This window comes from Chiloscyllium plagiosum, unplaced genomic scaffold (assembly GCF_037043375.1).
Source record: "Chiloscyllium plagiosum isolate Xiang-an unplaced genomic scaffold, Cpla_swu_hap1 HiC_scaffold_15, whole genome shotgun sequence".
In the NCBI taxonomy this organism is placed as follows: Eukaryota; Metazoa; Chordata; class Chondrichthyes; order Orectolobiformes; family Hemiscylliidae; genus Chiloscyllium; species Chiloscyllium plagiosum.
The window spans coordinates 68,565,939-68,589,297 of record NW_028270153.1 but is presented as its reverse complement, the minus strand read 5'-3'; the positions used below and the strand labels follow the sequence as shown (position 1 = coordinate 68,589,297).

The following is a 23,359-nucleotide window of genomic DNA, read 5'->3' as shown; positions in this document are numbered from 1 at the left end:
TTCACTTCATAAAATCCTCAGATGAAGAAGTTTATTTTCTTTCATTTTTCATGGAATGTCAGCATTGCCGACAAGGGCAGTATTTGTTCCCATATCTAGCTGCCTTTGAACTGAGTGGTTTGCTCGGTCCATTTCAGAGGGCAGTTAAGAATCAACAACATTGCTGTGGGTCAGGCATCACATGTAGATCCAGACTAGGTAAGGACAGATTGCTTTACCAGAAAGGACATTAGTGAACCTAATTAGTTTTTTACAACAATAAATGATAGCTGATATGGTCACCATTACTAAGACCAGCTTTCAATTCCAGATTTATTAATTGGATTTAAATTCTACCAGATCCCACATGCCTAGACAGCCTGGGCCTCTACTTGTCCAGTCACATTATACTTGGAGATGATGGTGTAGTGGTAAAGGTTGGCCTAAACTTACTGGAGTTTAGACAAATGAAAAGGGTTTCTTTTTAAAAAAAGGGCTTGTCAGGAGGGATGCTCAGAGGATTCTAGAACTCAGGAAGCAGCTTTAGAATAAGAGGTTTCCATTTAAGAGATCTTTCTTCTCTGAGGGTTGTTCAGACATTTCTCTTCCAGACAGCAGCAGAGGCTGGGTCACTGAAAATAATCAAGGCTAAGCTACACAGATTTTTGATCACAAGGTAGTCAAGTATCATGGACCCTGGACAGGAAAGTTAAGGTCACAATCAAACCAGCCACAATCGTACGGAATGGCATAGCAGGCTCAAGGTGCCAAATGAGCTCTTTTAAGCTTGTCCCCATGAGCGAGTTTTGGGTTAAACAGTAATTCTGGTTTTTCCTTTTCCCAACAACCAAGTCTTTGATGAGTTCAGGTATAAATGAATTAGAGCACAAAACAGAACAAGCTGTGACTCAGCTGGAATAGCCCTTACGTGAGCAGAAAGCACATATTCTCCAGAGATGAGATGTGCGCTTTACCCTATTGTGTTAAGGCACGACTCCTGCCAGTTGTTAGATCTAGAAATTTGATTAATGATAAAGTTGCAGGTAGCTAGGATAGTGAAGGCGGCGTTTGGTATGCCTTCCTTTATTGGTCAGAGTATTGAGTACAGGCCATTATTTAGACCTATCGGAAAGATGTTGTGAAACTTGAAAGGGTGCAGAAAAGATTTACAAGGATGTTGCTAGGGTCGAAGGATGTGAGCTACAGGGAGAGGTTGAACAGGCTGGGGCTGTTTTCCCTCGAGCATCAGAGGCTGAGGGGTGACCTTACAGAAGTTTACAAAATTATGAGGGGCATGGATAGGATAAATAGACAAAGTCTTTTCCCTGGGGTGGGGGAGTCCAGAGCTAGAGGGCACAGGTTTAGGGTGAGAGGGGAAAGATATAAAAGAGACCTACGGGGCAACGTTTTTCACACAGAGGGTGGTGCATGTATGGAATGAGCTGCCAGAGGAAGTGGTGGAGGCTGGTACAATTGCAGCAGTTAAGAGGCATTGGTATATGAATAGGAAGGGTTTGGAGGGATATGGGCTGGGTGCTGGCAGGTGGGACTAGATTAGGTTGGGATATCCGACGGCATGGACAGGTTGGACTGAAAGGACTGTTTCCGTGCTGTACGTCTCTATGACTCTATATAACATCAGTAGGAAATCAAAAGGCTCTTGCAGATTGAGGCTCGGCATAGAGTCACCAGACCAGCAGAGACTGAGGTCTGACAAAGGCTCACTGAGCCCAGCTGAGACTCAAGCCCGACACAGACTTAAGGACCAGTTACTGATTATGTCACCAGCTGCAAGCAACTGTAACTGCTCTACTACCTTCAGATGTCTGATTGTGGTGCTGGGGTGGGGCTTAGTAACTCAATACAACAGATAGTTCTCACAGCATTCCATCTTATTGGAGATTAACCAGAAGTAAAAGTCTGAGAAAGAAAGGATATTTCATTGTGAACACTGCTATTGTTGGTGACCCTTACACTAAGTGATCACGGGCTCAAAATTAAGATGTCACAGCAACGTTTCAGCAGTCATCATGGTATTCAAATCTAAACAGTCACCACCTCACTTTGATTTTCTCATGGATTCCACATTTCCTGAAATAAAACAACACAAAAACAGTCAGAAAAACAGCAAGTATTAGCAATAGACAGGCTAGAATGTAATTATGTGCTAAAGGTTACAGATTAAGTTTCCTCAAAACTGTCCCCATCAAACAGGTCCAACATAAGGTTAGATACAGACTAAAGCTCCTTTGACTCTTTTAAACTCAAAATAAAACACTTTCTACAATGTCACCAATAACTAATCGCAACGGCAGGTACAGCATGGCGATAGACAAAAGTGAAGCTCTCTTTACGTGCCCATCAAATGCTCCTAAGACAGATCAGCAGGGGGTTAGATAGAGTGAAGGTACCTCTACTCTCCTGAACAAAAACAGAAAGCTTCCTCAACATTGTCCCGAAACAACCCTGTGAGTGGGACAGTATGGAATTAAATACAGAGTAAATCTCTCTCTCCTCTTTTAATCTGAAACCTCCTTTCTACATTGTTCCCCCATCAACCACTCCCAGGACACTCTAAGGAGCAGAGGAGAGAGTAAAGCTGTCTCTATTCTTTTCACCTGAAAGTGAAGTTCCCTCGACACTTTTCCCATCAAACACTCCCCAGATAAGTGTTCAAAGTTTGTGCGAAGATTTGTAGCTCGGGTGCTCGTTGTTGTGGTTCTGTTCGCCGAGCTGGAAGTTTTTGTTGCAAACGTTTCGTCCCCTGGCTAGGCGACATCATCAGTGCTTGGGAGCCTCCTGCGAAGCGCTTCTTTGATGTTTCCTCCGGTGTTTATTGTTAGCTGTCTTCCTGTTTGTCCTATATAGTGTTTAATGCAGTCCTTGCATGGAATTTTGTACACTACATTCGTCTTGCTCATGTTGGGTATCGGGTCCTTCGTTCTGATGAGTTGTTGTCAGAGCGTGGCTGTTGGTTTGTGTGCCGTTATGAGTCCTAGGGGTCGCAGTAGTCTGGCAGTCAGTTGCGAGATGCTCCTGATGTATGGTAGTGTGGCTAGTCCTTTTGGTTGTGGTATGTCCTCGTTCCGTGGTCTTTCTCTTAGGCATCTGTTAGGGTATCCGTTTTTGGCGAATACCTTGTATAGGTGTTCCTCTTCTTCTTTTTGCCGTTCTGGTGTACTGCAGTGTGTTGTGGTCCTTTTGAATAGTGTCCTGATGCAGCTTCGTTTGTGTGTGTTGGGGTGGTTACTTTCATAGTTTAGGACTTGGTCTGTGTGTGTGGCTTTCCTGTATACTCTTGTAGTGAAGCGCAACTTCATCAGCAGATGCCTAAGAGAAAGACCACGGAACGAGGACATACCACAACCAAAAGGACTAGCCACACTACCATACATCAGGAGCATCTCGCAACTGACTGCCAGACTACTGCGACCCCAAGGACTCATAACGGCACACAAACTAACAGCCACGCTCAGACAACAACTCACCAGAACGAAGGACCCGATACCCAACATGAGCAAGACGAATGTAGTGTACAAAATACCATGCAAGGACTGCACTAAACACTATATAGGACAAACAGGAAGACAGCTAACAATCCGCATACATGAACATCAACTAGCCACGAAACGACACGAACAGCTATCCTTAGTAGCCACACACGCAGACAACAAGCAACATGAATTCGACTGGGACAATACTACTATCATAGGGCAAGCCAGACAGAGAACAGCCAGGGAATTCCTAGAGGCATGGCACTCATCCATAAACTCCATCAACAAACACATCGACCTGGACCCAATATACCAACCACTACAGCAGACAGCTGAAACTGACAACCGGAAGCGGCAGGGACAGACCACTATAAACACCGGAGGAAACATCAAAGAAGCGCTTCGCAGGAGGCTCCCAAGCACTGATGATGTCGCCTAGCCAGGGGACGAAACGTTTGCAACAAAAACTTCCAGCTCGCCGAACAGAACCACAACAACTCCCCAGATAGGGACAAGATAGGATTAGATACAGAATAAAACTACCATTGTACTGTCCACATCAAACACTCCTAGGACAGGTACAGCATGGGGTTAGACAGAGTGTAAAGCTCCCTTGACACTGTCTCCATCAAATACTACCAGGACAGATATTGTACAGGACTAGATATAAAGTAAAGCCCAATCTAATTCTTTAAATGGAAAGCAAAACCCTCATGACACTGTCCCCACCAAATACTCGAGGACAGGAACTGCATAGGTGCAGACAGAGAAAAGCTCCTTCCCGTCTTCTAAACCAAATGTAAAGCTTCTTCTATTCTTTTAAACTGAAAGTTCTCTTTACTCTCTACCACCCCCTGAAGGAATTCAGATGTGACACAAGCAAATTATTTAAGCTTTCGTATTCTAAAGCTTTGATGTCTTAAGTTTTAAAACGTCCAAAACTAAAGAAAATGAGTTTTGAGGCTCCAAAACACCAGGAAATCATGAGAGGAAGGTAGTGTGCACAGAGCACAAAAAGACCAACCCTGAAGTGGTGAAAATTCTCATCGATAATGTAATATCTGCAGTGAAGATGAAGGTGTCCATGCTTTTGGTGCAAGACCTTCATAATCATGCAAAGTATTCACCCAATCACTGATAGCTGGAGCAGCAAGAATTACACGTTGTAGAGTGCAATGTAGAGTACAACGTTAGTTGTACAGAGACAGACAGTTGTTGGAGGAATTCTGCAATTCTAGTTTTCACACCCTGACAGTGGAGTAAGGCATGGACATCAACATTTTGTTTTTCAACCAGAATCTGAACTTGCTTATAAGACTGTCCTTGCAGAAATCTTTAAACTGACTGTTTGCAACAGTTTCTCTTTTGTGGCAGCAATCAAGCAATTTTATATTAACAGTGATCTTGATTTATAGAAGATGGTAATATTTATATCAAATGGAGCTGAGCCTTGCAACAAAATCAGGTATTTGTCAGATCAAAATAGTATTGCTCAGAGAAGATCTGGAAACATTTGATGCAAGGGTATCATTTACGCAGAGTACTGAAATACTTCTAAGAATAATTTGTACAACATTCAACAAGTCATAGAGTCAGAGATGTACAGCATGGAAACAGACCCTTCGGTCCAACCCGTCCATGCTGACCAGATATCCCAACCCAATCTAGTCCCACCTGCCAGCACCCAGCCCATATCCCTCCAAACCCTTCCTATTCATATACCCATCCAAATGCCTCTTAAATGTTGCAATTGTACCAGCCTCCACCACTTCCTCTGGCAGCTCATTCCATACACGGACTATCCTCTGCATGGAAAAGTTCCCCCTTAGGTCCCTTTTATCTTTTCCCTCTCATCCTAAACCTATGCCCTCTAGTTCTGGACTCCCCCACCCCAGGGAAAAGACTTTATCTATTTATCCTATCCATGCCCCTCATAATTTTGTAAACCTCTATAAGGTCACCCCTCAGCCTCTGACGCTCCAGGGAAAACAGCCCCAGCCTGTTCAGCCTCTCCCTGTAGCTCAAATCCTCCAACCCTGGCAACATCTTTGTAAATCTTTTCTGAATCCTTGCAAGTTTCACAACATCGTTCCGATAGGAAGGAGACCAGAACTGCACGCAATATTCCAACAGTGGCCTAACCAATGTCCTGTACAGCCGCAACATGAACTCCCAACTCCTGTACTCAATACTCTGACCAATAAAGGAAAGCATACCAAACGCCTTCTTCACTATCCTATCTACCTGCGACTCCACTTTCAAGAAGCTATGAACCTGCACTCCAAGGTCTCTTTGTTCAGCAACATTCCCTAGGACCTTACCATTAAATGTATAAGTCCTGCTAAGATTTGCTTTCCCAAAATGCAGCACCTCGCATTTATCTGAATTAAACTCCATCTGCTACTTCTCTGCCCATTGGCCCATCTGGTCAAGATCCTGTTGTAATCGGAGGAAACCCTCTTCGCTGTCCACTACACCTCCAATTTTGGTGTCACCTGCAAACTTACTAACGTACCTCTTATGCTCGCATCCAAATCATTTATGTAAATGACAAAAAGTAGTGGACCCAGCACCGATCCTTGTGGTACTCCACTGGTCACAGGCCTTCAGTCTGAAAAACAACACTCCACCACTTTGAGCCAGTTCTGTATCCAAATGGCTAGTTCTCCCTGTATTCCATGAGATCTAACCTTGCTAACCAGTCTCCCATGGGGAACCTTGTTGAATGCCTTACTGAAGTCCATATAGATCACATCTACCGCTCTGCCCTCGTCAAACCTCTTTGTTACTTCTTCAAAAAACTCAATCAAGTTTGTGAGACATGATTTCCCACGCACAAAGGTCAACTGTGAAGATGGAAGAATTTGATAATTTTGTCAATATTATGGCATTTCAAACTCAGAATGAAGGGAGTTGGCTGTCAAGATGTTTTATAGAGTGTGCTAATGCAAAACCATAATGTCTGTTTGAGTATTGTAAAGAGCATGTGAATAAGTGCATGATCCAATAAACAAATATAGCATGAAATTGCTCACAAAGCCACAATATCATGTAGCATCAATAGCTTGACTGATGCTCAGTGAGCTGGCAATTTTTGTTTTTAAACAGAGAAGCTGTTCAGTAATGATTTAAGCTATGCAATTTGAAAAGGCCAAGGTGAATAAACCGAAGACTCAGTTATCGAGTGAACGGGTTTATCAGAGTGATGCAATCAAGGTAGTTCTGACTGCTTTCAATAGTGATGTGGACACTGCTATAGTCCTTCAATTCATTCAACCACAATATGACCAACTGAAAAACTGATTTCTAGACCAGGAATAACAAGAAAAGCATACAACTTGATCAAATTGCAATTTGAAAGATAGCATTGTGCAAACAATATCAAAACATTCCACTTTTATACCAAGCTAAGTCAAGACAGATTCTATTCAGACAGTGATTTGGTGAAATATGCTCTAAACAATGACCAGTCTAAAAAAAAAGCCCCTGCTGGATATTTATGCAACATTTTAGACATCAACTGCTGACTGTGAATGTGGATTTAACCTCACGAACTTGACTGTGTGTAAATCCATAAACAGATCAATTGGACAACTTGATGCAAATTAAGTCATATATTCCATCTGGACAAAATATCAAGCTGAACGCAGTATACCATCACTGGGCAGCAATGAAAGATATGTGCAAAAAGCTGCCAAAGGAATGAATAAATTATTAGTGTAATTTTTCAGTCACATAGTATATTTGGTGTTCCATCACAAAAGGGGGCCCAGACTTTTAAGCCCAGCAAAATTCTGTTTATTGCATCAAGAAGAATACCTGTGACAGTAAAATAATATATATGCACACTTAATAGTAAACAAACAGTGGAAGAAAAATTGCAATCCACCTTCTCTCAATGGATGCAGCGTGCTGCTCAGACTACTCAGAATTCCATACAGGCTCTAGAAAGAATACAGGAAACAATACTGGGGGTGAGCGTCAAAATTCTGACGGCTGCCCCAAAGACAAGCTATAGCCTGTCACAGTTATTTACATGGAATCATACCAAACACCATCACTGGAGATATTCAGAAGTGGCAGCACACAGGCAAGGAGGGGTTATCCTCTGAGTTGAGGAAGTCATTCAACCAGAAACATTAACTCTGATTTCTCTCCACAGATGTTGTCAGAACTGCTAAGCTTTTCCAGCAATTTCTATTGTTATTACCCTGGGAGTTCTCAACTTTTGATTACAGGAACCACAATCTCCTGACATTAAGTCAACATGGAAAGAAACTTAGCACCACTAATTGATGATTCGTGTCCTTAAAGATAGCCTGAGAGAACCAAGAGTGAAAATCTTCCGTGACCTTGTCTTCAATAATCTACTTGCCACCGATGAGTATATTCACAGAAGTATGAATTAGATCGATCACAACAAGGTCTTTGCTGGACAAAGTTCTGCCTGCATCATCAACATCAGCACAATCTACAACTGCCACCAAACCAGGAGATCAACCCTGGTTCAATGGGGTGTGCAGGAGGGTATGCCAGGAGCTGTGTCTGGTATACCTAAAAATGAAGTGTGAACTTTTGAAGCTGTGACAAATTAGTACTTGCAAACTAAACAGTGGTAGCAGCATGTGATAGACAGGGCTATGCAACATTACAACTAACAGATCATATGTAAACTCTGATCCACAGACAATTAAACAACTCACTGGAGGTGGAGGCTTCGCAAATATTCCCATCCCCCAGGAAGAGGAGTCCAGAACAGGAATGCCAAAGGTAAGGCTGAAATATTTGTATCCAACTTCAGAAGTGTTGAATGGATGATCCATCTTGCCCTCCTTCATTAATCCCCAGCATTATAGATGCCAGTCTTCCACAAATTCAATTCATTCTAAGATATCTAGAAATGGCTGAGGGCTCTGACAACATTCTCGCAATAGTGTGGAAGACTCATGCTTCAAAAAAAAAAGCAGCCAAGCTGTTCAACTACAGCTAGAACACTGGCATCTACTCAATAAAATGTCATGTGCACAAAAAGCAGGAAACATTCAACCTCACTAATTACCACCTGATCAGTCTACTCTTGATGACTGAAGTGACAGAAGGGGTAGTCAATAGTGCTACCAAATGACACTTGCAAAGGAATAACCTACTCAATGACATGCAGTTTGGGTTCTGCCACGGCCGCTCGACCACTCCTGACTTCACTGCAGCTTTGAATGAATTGTGGACAGAAGAGGTTAATTCTAGAGGTGAGTAGAAAGAGTGACTACACTTGACATTAAAGCAGTGTTTGGCTGGGTGTGACATCAAGAATTCCCAGCAAAACTGGTAATGATGGGATTCAATAGAAAATACTCTGCATAAAATAGTCCCTCAGGACAAAACAGGACCCAGTGCTCAACACTGACTGATGTTTCTACATCTGTTACTGTTGGTATGAGAAGATCTGGTGCACTAACAGAAACCTCTCTAGTGACAACGATCCTGTACATTAAACACAAATGAAATTTTAAAGATGTTGTGTTGCCGACCATTTTATTTCAATGTTTTACAATTTAAAGAAAAAGAAACGTGCAAACTTTTCCCTGTGGCAGGTGCTGACTTGATACAAACAGTAAATGCAAAAATAGGACCAAGAGCTTGGCTATGATACCTGTAAACAATACATTTCCTGGGGAATGCTGCCCAAACACTGAGGAATCCATGCCTGAGTAAATATACCACTTTTCAGAAAATTTGTATCCTTTGGAACTTCAGCCCAATTACCTGAAAGACTGCTGCTGGGAGCTGGGGTGGGGCAATAGTTACACAACTTGCGTTTGTGCAGACAGTACGCTGGTGGGACAGGACTGTCACAGGGTTGCCTCAGAATTCCATCTCACTGTGCAGTCTGAGTACCTCCCAGTCTGAGATGTCAGCTTTTAGGAAAGTAAAAGGAAACACTAATTTGTCTTTAAAAGTTATGAGTTTTAGACAGTTTAAACTTGAATCTTAAATTAAAACAGTCAGAGAGACAGGTTATTCCACTTCCTTGAGCACAGAAGCTGACAGTGATGAAACAGCTTCTTTCACTCCGGTGGGGACAACATGTTAATGACCCACTGTCCTAAGATGAGGACAGCTGTGGCGCCCTCTCTTTTGGAGTCCCACATACTCACTATCATACCATCAACATCACTGAGTCACACACTCGGGATTTATCAATTCATCAGCACTTCCCAGCTCCAGATATCATTGCTAGGCTAGACATCTCCAATATCTTTTATAGCTAATAAAGCAATCTATAATGAATTGCGATATTTTCCCTAAACTAGTTGGAAGCACATCTAAAAAAAAAGCAGCCTGCAGTCAGGCAAGTCTGGGCTTCATCTGACTGATCAGGAATAGCAACTTCAAATGAATCTTCATTCTACATCTCCCTCCCCCACTCTACATTCACACCCCTTCCCAACCAATCCTTCTCCACTCCCCACAAAGGAGCTGGTGGTGCTAAGGTCAAATTGTACCTTTCAGTGAGACATTATAGGTTGGGAATCAAGCTGGGAGACCCCTGTTCTGCCTGCCTCATTTCCATACTTGATGCTGTATGTACTCCTGAACTCGCTGAGGAGGTAGATTTCACTATCCTTCGGAGACTGGGCAGCTGACTTTTTAAGGGGAGGCGAATAGGTTTTGGATTGTCAATCTCTTTTTGAGTGTTGGTGTCCAGCTCAGGTTCCCCAGGGGGGTCAGTGGCTGACTCACTCTGTTCAGGGGTAGATGGTTTTGCTCTGTGACTAACTGTAGCAGGAGACGGACAGCGAATCACAGGAACAGCTGGCTCAGACTGGATGAGGGCCAGTGCACTCAAACTCTGGGCAATAGTTCCCATCAGGTCAATCATCTGGTCCAACTTTCCTGCCAAATGTTCAAACCCATCTTTATGAAGATCTAGAAGCTTCTGCTGAAAAGGGTCTGAGAATGGGGTGAGAGTCCCAAAGGACTGGGAGACAGTTGCTGTGGTGGATGGAGATGCAGAGTCAAGAATGTCAGGATTGCTGCATTTCTCACTTGCAGCCACGCTGGCAGAGTTCAACCTGCACTCCTGTGCCTGATCTCGATCAAAGTACCAAGATTCTTTCCCACACTGATCCGGGAGACCTGTTGGGATATAATTCAACTTTATCAATAAACATCTGCAGCAGTTCATAAAGGTGATTAAACAATGAACCCACATACTCCCACTGTTTCAGACTGATCTCATACAAAGACTAAATCAGAGAAATGGTGGCAATTGCAGTCTTGTTTTAGAAGGAACTGATGTCTGTTTGTATTTAACAAAGTTTCAGTGAATGAGAATTTTGGGGACTGTGACCGTGACTAAGTTGTACAGTGAATACTCTTAGAGGAACTCACTGGTCCTAAGTTAAGGGCCAGGACAGCAAGTCCAGGCTACCCTGGATGTCAAGGGATAGAGAGTTTGATAAAGAAAAACGAGGAAGCATATGTTAAGTAGTGCATTAAAAACAGGGGAGTCCCTTCAAAAGTATACAGGGTAGGAGGTTGCCTAAAATGCAAATTAAGAGCGCAAAGCAGGGCCATGAAAAATCTTTGGCAGAAGGAAAACCGTACGGTTTTCTATAATTATATTGAGAGTAAGAGGATTACCAGGGAAATAATGGGACCTATTAGAAAGCAAAGGAGCAATCTATACACAGAGGCAGTGGATTTAGGCGAGACCTTAAACGGATACTCCTCAGTATTCACAAAGGAGAAAGACATTGTAGCTGGGGATATCAATTGTGATGGTGAGGGTCTAGAACACATTGGGGAGGAAATTACTAGATTATTTAGCAGACCTAAGGTGCGTAAATCCCCAAGACCTAATGAGATGAACCCCAAGCTGCAATGGGAGACAAGGGATAAGATTGTTGGGACTCTGGCTGATATATTTATACTTCACTGGTCATTGGCAAATGGTTCAGCTAATACTTTGTTCAAAAAGGCCAGCAGGACAGCATAGTTACAGATCAGTTAGTCTGACATCTGTGGTAGGGAAATTATTGAAAAAATTCTGAAGGACAGGATTAATCAACACTTGAAAGGCAGGGACTGATTAGGCATAGTTGGCACAGATTTGTTAGAGGGAGATCCTGTCTACCTAAATTAATTTAAATTGTTTTTGAAAAGGTGACTAAATATATTGATGAGTGTAGTGCAGTTGATGGGGTTTATGGACTTAGTAAGGCCTTTGACAAGGTTCCATATGGAAGGTTGGTCGAAAGAAAAAAGTGCATGGGAGCCAAGGTAAGCTGGCAAATTGGCTCCAAATAGGCTTACATGCAGGAGGCAGAGAGTGATGGAGAAGAGTTGTTTTCTAATTGGAAGCCTGTGACCAGCAGTACCACAGGGATCAGTGCTGGAAATCTTGCTGTTTGTTACTTACATTAATGAACTTGGATGTGAATTTACAAGGTTTAATTATTATGTTTGCAGAGGCCAAAAATTAGCAGTGTTGATAGGGAGGGTGATGTCTCATGTTATAGTCTGATACTGGTTAGCTGGTAATTTGGACAGAGCAACTGCAGATGGAATTTAATCCTGGTAAGTACAAGGCAATGCAATTTGTGAGCTCCAACAGGGTATACACAATGCATGGTATGTACCTAGGGACTATTGAGGAATACCTTAGTGTCCAAGGCCCTAGATCCCTGAAGGTATCAGCATGGGTGGTCAGGGTGGTGGATAATGCATATAATATACTTGCCTTCACAGGGCAGGAAAGAAAGTCTTGTTTTAACTTTCTTAAACATTGGCTGGACTACAGTTGGAATATTGTGTGCAGTTCTGGTCATCACTATCAGGCTGATGTGATTGCACTGGAAAGAGTGTGGAGGCATTTACCAGCATGGGATGAAAGTTTCATGTATAAGGAGAGTCTGTTTTCCTTGGAACAGAGGAGACAGGGTGGGAGAAAATCTGATAGAGATAAACAAAATTGGCAGACTTAGGTCATGAGAATCTCTCCGTCATGGCAGACATGTCTAAGGCTAGAAGGCATAACTTTAAGGTGCAGAGCAAGTGGTTCAGAGGAGATATGACAAAACATTTTTCAGCCAAAGGGTGGTAGATATATAGAACATGGTGCCTGAGAGGGTGTTGGATGCAGGTACTCTAGCAACGTTTAAGCGGCACCTGGATGAGCACATAAAATGCCAGGGCATAGTCTGACAATTGATTAAGTGGATAAGTATACGTTGGATACAATTGACATTGGATAAGTATAGTTTGGTGTTTGTTGGTCAGCTAGACATGGTGGACTGAAGGGTCTGTTTTTATGCTGTATGACTCAGTGTCTCTATGATTGGCTCCTGGGCTGCACCTCATCATTCCCTGATTCCGTCATTGCTGGCCTCATATCCAAAAGACCCTGGAGCTCTGGCCCCTTGCTCCTTAGCTTCAGCTCCACACCCACTCTTACCTGGCCCCACTCACTTTGGACCCATACTCCCTCATTCCAGGAACCTGCTATCCCAAACCACATGCCTACTTTCGCTTCCTAGTCACATGACTCATTCCTGGACCCCTGGCCCTCTGCCTCTTCTTTCCCAGAATGCTAGCTACATGCTCCGCATCACCAACCCCCTTGGTTCTCAATCATGTTGCTTGTTGTTGACCTGAATGCTGACACTGGTCATGCCAAGTTAGTAATGGGCAGTTGGGCAAGCTTCTCAGCCAACGTCTACATGCAGAGGATGAAGTGGACTCCTTCCAATCACCTCTATTTACAAGTGTTTTAGTGAGGCTCTGTAGCTTGGGTTGTGGACGAAGTTGTTGGTCAGTTCGCCGAGCTGGTTGATTTCTTTGCAAACGTTTCATCTCCCTCCTGGGTGACATCTTTACTGCTGTGTGGCTTCCAAATGAAGTGCTATCGTTGTGATCAGCCCCAAATTTGCACAGTTGTCTGTTGTGGCAGGTGGTTCTACTTCTGATTATGTACTATAGTGGTCTGTAAATGGGGTCTATTTCAACGTGTTTGTTTATGGACTAGTGGATGAATACCAGGCTTCCAGGAATTCCTGAGCTTGTCTTTGCTGAGCTACCAAATTACATGAGCATCACCTTGCTACAAAATGAAACAACCAGTCCTCCCTCATATCAATACACACTGAATGAAGGACACCAGTTCAACTGGGACAATGTCATAATACTGGGACAGGCTAAACAAAGACAAGCTCAGGAATTCCTGGAGGCCTGGTATTCACCTCGTGATTCCATAAACAAATACGTTGAAATAGACCCCATCCACCGACCACTATAGTATAAAATTGGAAGTAGAACCACCTGCCAGAACAGACAGAATCATATAAATTTGGGGCATGACAGATCATGACAGCCCTTCACCCAGAGGCTACACAACACTGAAGATGTCACCCAGGACGGAGACGAAACATTTGCAAGAAAATCAACTAGCTTGGCAAACCGACTAACATGTTTCACCTCTGTCTCATGATTCTTCACTCCCCTTCCTATCTACCACAGCAGCGCTGCTCTTCACAACAGCCTCCCTATCAGTCATGTAACTCCCCTCCTCCCCAAATATCCTGTCAGTCAGGGCTTGGGACAGATACTTAGGTAGTCACATACTATGCAGCAAAGCAAACATTAATGGCAGAGCACTGGCAAGATACTGGATACAGCTGGGACCACAATATAGTTTCAAATGCAAATTCAGGCAGCGCAGTGCAAACACAAAAACAAAGTTAGAGTGAATATGAATTGGGCGGAGATCAGAGAGAGGCGAGGGGTCAGATAGCTACTTACCTTGACTGAAGATGTTGGTTGCAATCCTGACTGGCTCCACACCAGTATCTGGAGTGCTGCTAACTCTTTGTAGCTGACAGGACTCATTCACAATCTGTGTCACTAAAACAAGCTCAGCACGAAAGCACATTTTCTACAATAAACAGCAAGAGCAAGTAGCAGAACTGAAGAGAAAGCAGAGAGCACCGAGTAACCAACAATGAATGGAATCCCCACACCATTAATGGGTACCTGCTAAAACTCAGTACTGAGTGCTTAGAGAGTGAGTTGCCCAGTTCATTTCATCCGCTCTGAAGCACTCCCTCATAAGTGAAAACTTTACCAAGAATGCCGATCTATATGCTGGAGACCACTTGGGTCATGACTTATCACACAGTTTTCTTAAAAAAAATTCCATAGAGTCATCGTACACTATATCACAATCTCAAAGCTACACAAGCCTGGGCAATACCTAGCAGTTGAACACAGAACGTAGAAATGTACAGCACAGGAATGGGCCCTTCAACGCATGAAATTATGCCAAACTTGATGCCAAATTACATTCTGCCTGCCTTTGGTCCATATCCCTTCATTCCTTGCATATTCATGTGCTTATTTAAAAGTCTCTTAAACACTCCTATTGTATCTCCAGCCAACACCATCCTTGGCAGCATGTTCCAGACTCCTACTACTGTCTTAAAAAAAAACTTGCCCCTCACATCTCCTTTGAACTTTCCCCCTCTCACCTAAAATGCCCCAGTTTTAGACATTCCATCTCTGGGAAAAAGATTCTGACTGTCAACCTTATCCATGCATCTCAATTTTATAGACTTCTATCAAGTCTTCTTTCAGCCTATACTAGTCCAGAGAAAATAAACCGAACTTTTCTCCCTATAGTTCATACCCTCTAATCCAAGCAGCATCCTGGTAAACTTCTTCCGCACTCTCTGCAAAGCCTCCACATCTTTCCTATAGTGTGGTGACCAGAACTGGCTGCAATACTCATAAGTGTGGCCTAACCAAATTCTTAAAGCTGCAACATGACATCCTTGTACTCAATTCCCTGACCAATAAAGACAAACATGCCATATACCTTCTTTATCACCCTACATATTTACTTGGTCACTTTGAGGGAGCTATGGACTTGAACCCCAAGATCCCTCTGTACATCAATGCTATTCGGGGTCCCCCTTAACATTTGATCTCCCAAAATACAGCTGCTCACATTTACAGGATTAAACTCCATCTGCCATTTCTCCGCCCATAATCTGCAACCGATCCACATCCGGTGTCCTTTGACAACTTCTACACTATCCACCACTCCACGTTATCATCTGCAAACTTACTAAACCCCCTACCTACATTTTCAACCAAGTCATTTAAATGCATCACAAACAGTTGAGGTCCCAGTGTGGATCCCTGTGGAACACTAGTCACAGACCTCCAGCCTGAAAAACAACCTTCCACCACTAACCTCTGCTTTCTATGGGCAAGCCAATTCTGAATCCACGTGGCCAGGTCACCATGGATCCCATGTATCTTAACTATCTGGATGACCACACCATGAAGGACCTTACTGAAAGCCTCACTAAAATCCACGTACACAATATCCACTGCTCTACCCTCATCGATCACCTTTGTCACCTCCTTGAAAAATTCAGTTCAGTTAGCAAGACATGACTTCCCCTACTGACTGTCCCCTAATTATGCCATGCTTTTCCAAATGTGTGTAAATCCTATCCCTAAGAATTCTCTCCAAAAGTTTCCTAAATACCAATGAGACACTTACCAGTCTAAAAAATTGCCTGGATTATCCTTATTGCTCTTTTCAGGGTTGAGGTTTAATCTCCAGCACCAAGCCTCCTGGAGTAGAACACCCTCAATAACTAACAGTTAAGCCTGGTAACAATTTTTATTGCTGCTTTCTCTTGTGGAATGTAAAGTTTACCTTCTTACATGCTTGTATATTTAAATACTGTTGCACATGCTCTGGAAGTGAATAATGGTAAAGCATAGAGAAAGCTCTACTTTCGATTTTAAAAAAAAAGTGTAGAGAGCTGTACTCTGTACCTAACCCTGGATCCCAACTCCAGTGAAAGATCTTAAATAATAAGAGCACAATAGATAATAAACAGTTTGATAAGCATCTTCAATGATATATAATGCAATTTATGAAACACTGTATTGATATCATGAATTGAGAGATTTGCAGACACAATGTGGAAAAACCAGTGTCAGAGAGGGTATTCGATACGCCTGGATCTGTGCACCCGAAGAGATGGTTGAGATTGGGATAGCGTAAGATCTGCTGGTGAAATTGTGTACAACAGAGAGATAGAAACCCTACCCTCCTCCACTCCATATTCCAGCATTGACAGTCAAATCACTCAATAATGATTGAAATCTCAGCTTCAAGACCCATGAGCAAATCACTGCTTAGAGATCCAGTCAAATACCAGTTTACAGATCAGAGTATTTCAACAGCGATCCACTAGTTTGTCAGTACTGAGATCAAGTTAGGACATGAAGACTGAATCAAGTTCAAGTACTTAGGGCAAACACTTACATTTTCAAATGAATACTATACAAGACCAACACAAGACCCAAACATAACTTAGTGTTAATGGAGTTTGCCCTGGGGTTGAGTCAGGACAAGGTCCTGCTCAGTTTGGTTGGACTTACCCCATCTCCAGTAATGCAGTTTCTCACCAACAACATACAAAGAGATAGTTACAAGGACAGCTGCTGTCAGGAACATACCCAGCCCAAAGGGACTGAGTACCTCCAGAATGGGGTAGACCCAGATAGCTGACCTGTGGCGAATCCAAAGTACCCTGAAAAAAAATGAGAAAGATAGCAAGACTTATGGATTCTTTTGTATTCATTATGTGATACCACATAAAAGGTGCAATAAAAATACACACAGTCCCTTCCAAAGGAGGAAGGCAGATTGTGAGGGGGTGGAGGGAGCACATAGGAGAGAAGGGAGGCATGGGAAGGTGGGGCAACGTAAGAGAGGAGGAATAAAAGTGAAAGCCACAAGCTCTGTACGTGCATGGGTGCATGCAGAGGTTCAGTTAGATAGCAGGGAGTAAAGGTTGGATCAATACCAACAGGAAATGGAGCTTTGTCCAATGGAACATGTTTGAAGTTGGTGCCTGTTTTTGTATCATCTCAATACCTGAGAACCTGAATGAAACTCACCAGACCAAATAGGAACTGCAGAAAGTGATAAGCACAGTCAGGCATCCTTTGTGGCTGGGCCAGTGATGTTGAACCACAATCAGCTCCAACATGAGCAGCAACAAGACCACCGTGTGCTGCAAAGAACAACAGAAATACAACGTGAGCAGCTTAGATTGACTGGGTGGGGTGGGGAGGTTGGGGTCACAGGTAGTGGGAGAGGCAGACAAAGCACAGATGGGTCAGCTGGGAAGGGTGCAGGGACATCCAGTCTGACTGCAAGAAGCCAGAACATGGGGAAAATAGACTGATTCCATCTGGCAGTCTGAGGGTTTCAGACACATTCTCACTCACCATGGCATGATTCAGCCAGGTCGGGATGATCGTGTCCAAAATCTCTGGGTAAACAAGTTCCCGGTCATAGGCATAAAGAATCCAGAAACTCACGACGACAAACTGACAGAAAAAGAAAAAGAAAAAGGATCAGTCAGGAACTCCAAGCATTCCATTTGAATTTGATGGAGCTGGGAATACATGCACATCCCAGTCCCAGCGATGCACATCTTATTGAAGAGGAATGCTGTACTTACAAAGCCAATGGGGAAGGCAAGAGCTGAGAACAGCCAGTCCTGGAGAGCACTCATCCTCAATGACAATTGCTGCATACGTTTATCAGACCAAGAAAGATGCCATACTAGGTCTGTGAGGACACACACTCCAAAAAATGTAGTCTGCAGGACCTAGAGAGAGGGAATCACATCAATAAGACCATCAATCTATACGAATCCAACAATAACCTGACTGGGGAGAACTGAACAGTGCCGAAGCAGTAAGTGCAGTAGATAAAGTATGCAAAACAGTAAGAGAACAATTGTGGGGTATGACAACCAGAGACACAGATATGGTAGTTGGTTAGGAGAAAGGAGTCTGGGAATATCCATTCTGATTGAAGTCAAGTCAGCAAAGCTGTTACCACTAACACATTGCAGATTCAGACTATTGTAGTGTTATGAACATTGCATAAAGTGAAAACAGATAATTAGATTTGCAATTATATAATGTCACTGATGACCTCAAAATACCCAAAGGGCACCAGCTAGAGATATTTTGGAAACATTGTTAGAGACATTTACAGCAGGAGGGCCATTCAACCCATTGAGTTCATGTCAATTTCCTGCGAAGCAATCCAGTCAGTCCCACTCCCCTGCTCGATTCCCAGAGTCTTGCAAGTTTATTTGCTTTAAATCTCCAATGATTTCAAAAGGAAATTGGATGATCATCATCTCCATTTCCACTATCCTCAGAGGCAGCATGATCCATTTTATTATCATGATGCTTAAAAAAAAAACTTGTTCACATCTCTATGCAATTCATATCCAAAATCTTAAGTAGTCCTTGTATAAATCAGCTAATGGGAGGAGTTTTTCTTTTTCTATTTCTCTCATATATATTTGGCATTATCACATACAGCTTTATCAAATCGACCTTCAATCAGGAGAACCTCAGCCTTTCTAACCTCACCCTGTAACAAAACCAATAATCACAGAAACAACTTCTGAACTCTCTTAAGGTTACAATGTAGGAAACAATCACTGTAAAATTATTAGGTTAATTGCAAGATATTAGTTGCCAAAAATAATTAAAGCAAACCACAAGTAAATTCCTTAATGCATGGCTTTATTAAATACACCGCGTTGTTAAATAGCAAAGCTGGAAATCTTCGAAGCAGGGCACAATATAGAAAGACACCAAAGAGGGGGATTTTGGGAGCTTGAGACAAGTAATAAAAGAGCAAAGACTTCAAGCTTGTCCGAGAAACTGATCGTGAGAGAGAAACCACAGGAATGGAATGACTTAGCCCTCCAGGAGATAAAATGTCAATACTAAGACAAGAGATACACCAGGATGTGAAAACCATTGTGCAACTTGTTACAAAACTATTTTCTTTTTACCCACTTTTTAAAATTATTACTCATTCATTTGGTGTGGGCTGGGCTGGGCTGGAAATGATTGCCCAGAGGGCCGTTAAGAGTCAATCATATTGCTGTGCATCTGGATTCACAAGTAGATCAGACCTAGCAAGGAAAGATATCCTTTCCTAAATGACACTTATAAAAACTGATTTGGTTCACCAATCAATTGTGGTTATATGGTTGTTGCTAGATTAGCTTTTTATTTCAGATTTTTATTGGATCTGCCATGGTGGAATATGAACCCATGTCCCTAAAACATGAGCATGGAATACTGGATTACTAATCCACTGACACTTTACGATGCTATATTCAATTCTGCTTAGCATTTGGTGGGGTTTGTTGCAAGGTTTTAAAAAGATCTATAAAGGTTGAAGGGTCATGAAAAATAGTTCATCAGAAGATACGAGGAGGTTTCACAAAGAAAATGACTTAAGTTGTACTATGGAGATGGCAATTGAACTGTCCTGCTTCTAAGCTTTTTGGACTTAAGAACAATTGGATAGTTGTGAGCAGGATGAAGAATATTTGGAAACCGTCAAGCAGTAATTGCTTGGTGCACCTGATTAGAACTGAGGAAACAAACAAGAACAGTACTGCCTTGGTATCTATTAGAAGCTGTAGCTGTGCCACAAGTAAATGCAGTTTCTAGAATCCAGTGAACTGTAATCCAAAGAAAGGAAGGTAAACTAACAATAGGTCAAGGGAATTTCAAACTTCTTTGCAGCTTCAATGAGATTTGGTGACTTGTATCATCAGTTTTTTCTTATATCCAGAACCTACAAAATCACTAAATCTGAGGGGGGGGGGGGGCATGGGTAAGAAATCCATGAAACCTTTCTGACTACAACTGCTTTTGATGTGTTCTGTGGTGTCGTTGAACAGAGTTGGTGAGTTACCCATATTTGCCCCATGTTAAATTTGGAATGTTAGAATACACGTCATTATCTATATTGTTACAGTACAAATCTCTTGTTAATAATCTTTCCATGTACATTTATGTAAATTTTATTTATAAAAATTTTTTTGTTGACTAAGAAAACCCTGGCTGACTTGTTTATAAACCAAAGTCTAAAGCTGTTTCTAATTAACCATTCTGGTTAAATTTTAAAACTTGTGACCAGTGGAGAAGTAGGACTTGAAAGGAATTAGTTCATTCCCCCCACCTCAAATCATATCTGATATGATGGTCACACAAAAGAGGAAAAGTGGCTGCACACAGAGAGAGGGAAATGTGGGTGAGCTGGCATGCAAAGGGGTGGGAAAGAGAACACCGCAGGTGCAGGAGTGGGGAACGCAAGAAAGCACAACAGCCCTGATTACTTATGATATGAAGGGCAGACAATTTGCACACATCAAGCTTCCAATAAAGGCACTGAAAAACGACCAGTCGGTTTATAGGGAGTCTAATACTGGCTTAGTCACAGGGGAGAATTTTCCTGCCCTTCACTATCTGTGTCTTCAATCAAGCTCTGATTGTTCAGGTTCCTGTTTACAGCTAAGAGGTTTTCCAGTCACACAACTAATCCAGCACAGGAGGCCATTCAGCCGACATGCATTAGCTCTTTTGGAACAATTCAGTTGTCGCTGTTCTGGTTTCTCCCTGTGATACTGCACATTCTCCATCTAAAGAAAGGTTCAACTCAATGCCTCAGCTAAACTGCCTCCTCCACATTCTCAAGCAGCATATTCAAGATCCTAAAAACTAGTGAAATTTTTGTAATGCTATCATTATGTCAGCCTGGATTAGCCAAAGATCACAGTAAACAAGACACTTTCTATATCAGCCATTTTCCATCAAGGCATTTATGAGGGGCATGGACAGGGTAAATAGGCAAATAAGCAAAGTGTTTTCCCTGGAGTCAGGGAGTCCAGAACTAGAGGGCATAGGTTTAGGGTGAGAGGGGAAAGATATAAGAGAGACCTCTGGGGCAACTTTTTCACGCAGAGGGTGGTACGTGTATGGAATGAGCTGCCAGAGGAAGTGGTGGAGGCTGGTACAATTGCAACATTTAAGAGGCATTTGGATGGGAAGGGTTTGGAGGGATATGGTCTGGGTGCTGGCAGGTGGGACTAGATTGGGTTGAGATATCTGGTCAGCGTGGACAGGTTGGACCGAAGGGTCTGTTTCCGAGCTGTACATCTCTATGACAGGTACAACACAGGGTTAGATCAGAATAAAGCTCCCTCAACACTGTAGCCACAATCGGCCTGACCTGCTGGGCTTTTCCAGCACCACTCTCACCTTGACTGTGGACAGAGTGTAAAACTGCCTTTACATTGCCGCAGAACACGGGGGGTTTCCTCCAAACGAAGAGGCAGGAAATCAGAAACAGAAGAAAAAAAAAACCGAAATTGAGAGTCGCTGGACCCGAAACCTTAACTCGGCTTCTGCCTAGATGCTAGGAGAAAGTGAGGACTGCAGATGCTGGAGTACCAGAGCTGAAAAATGTGTTGCTGGAAAAGCGCAGGTCAGGCAGCATCCAAGGAGCAGGAGAATCGACGTTTCGGGCTTGAGCCCTTCTTCAGGAATGAGGAAGCTGCCAAACCTGATTCCATTTGCTTTATTGCTGTCAGATGAACCTAGTTTTGTTCTGGGTGCAGCAGAGGCAGGTTTTTGAGGCAATTTCTGTTATTTTTTTTTGTCATTTAAGTTTTTTTCAGACGCCACCCCGGTGGGTGGTGAGGGTGAGGGTGAGGGTGAGGGTGAGGGAGAGGGTGAGGGAGAGGGAGAGGGAGAGGGAGAGGGTGAGGGTGAGGGAGAGGGTGAGGGAGAGGGTGAGGGTGAGGGTGAGGGAGAGGGAGAGGGTGAGGGAGAGGGTGAGGGTGAGGGTGAGGGAGAGGGAGAGGGAGAGGGTGAGGGAGAGGGTGAGGGAGAGGGTGAGGGTGAGGGTGAGGGAGAGGGAGAGGGAGAGGGTGAGGGTGAGGGAGAGGGTGAGGGTGAGGGTGAGGGAGAGGGAGAGGGAGAGGGTGAGGGAGAGGGTGAGGGTGAGGGAGAGGGAGAGGGAGAGGGTGAGGGAGAGGGTGAGGGAGAGGGTGAGGGAGAGGGTGAGGGTGAGGGTGAGGGAGAGGGTGAGGGAGAGGGTGAGGGTGAGGGAGAGGGTGAGGGAGAGGGTGAGGGAGAGGGTGAGGGAGAGGGTGAGGGAGAGGGAGAGGGAGAGGGAGAGGGAGAGGGAGAGGGTGAGGGTGAGGGGTGAGGGAGAGGGTGAGGGAGAGGGTGAGGGAGAGGGTGAGGGAGAGGGTGAGGGTGAGGGGTGAGGGTGAGGGGTGAGGGAGAGGGTGAGGGAGAGGGTGAGGGTGAGGGACCCCCGGGCGTGAGCTCGAACACACAGTCCCACCTTCCGGACATTTACCATATTGATGAAGGTCAGGTACTTCCAACGGCCTCCGTAAGTGTCCGAGCCGAAGAGGCGGCCTCCGCTTGTCAGCAGCATCTCCTTGTGAAGGGCGAACAGGTACCAAAGGAACACGGGCAGGTGGAGGAGGAGGAGCGGGGCCCGACGAGACGCCATTGCCGGGAGCTCAGGGGGCGGTCAGGGTCGGGGCCGGGGCCGGGGCCTCTCCAGGGTGGAGTCCGTGTCGCGGGGCGGGGCGGGGCGGGGCGGGGCGGGGCCTGCAGGGTCCTACCTCAGCTCAGGGGTTCCCCCTGTGTACCAAGTGCACTGTTCCCCCCTCCCAGGACGGATTAACCGCGGTTAGGGAGTTCACTCCCCCTCAACCGCACCAAGACACCCTGGTTCCTGTGCAAACACATCTCCTGAAACATCAAGACCCGGTGACTGAGTATCGCCTCAGGCCATCCAAATCCCGTCCCCCCCCCCTTTGCTCCCGGGCGGAGTGGTACAACCTAACCGCCGCTGGGGTAACTCGCATGCGCAGAGGTGCCGGTAAAATTCAAACTGACTAAGCAGTCTTGAGCATGCTCAGTCGGCTCTGCTGCAGCCCCCATTCCCA

At 44.0% G+C, this 23,359-nt stretch overlaps 1 protein-coding gene across 1 annotated transcript; it reads right to left on the bottom strand.

Annotated features, from left to right (window-relative positions):
* Positions 1–7,255: 7,255 nt before the first annotated feature.
* Positions 7,256–22,979, bottom strand: LOC122559975 (uncharacterized). The gene is made up of 6 exons (XM_087995013.1): positions 22,759–22,979; positions 18,026–18,175; positions 17,790–17,891; positions 17,457–17,572; positions 16,935–17,086; positions 7,256–10,610 (listed from the first exon to the last, which is right to left on the bottom strand). The coding sequence occupies exons 1-6, from the start codon at positions 22,915–22,917 to the stop codon at positions 9,991–9,993; spliced, it is 1,299 nt and encodes a 432-aa protein (XP_087851139.1). The 5' UTR covers positions 22,918–22,979; the 3' UTR covers positions 7,256–9,990.
* Positions 22,980–23,359: the final 380 nt, after the last annotated feature.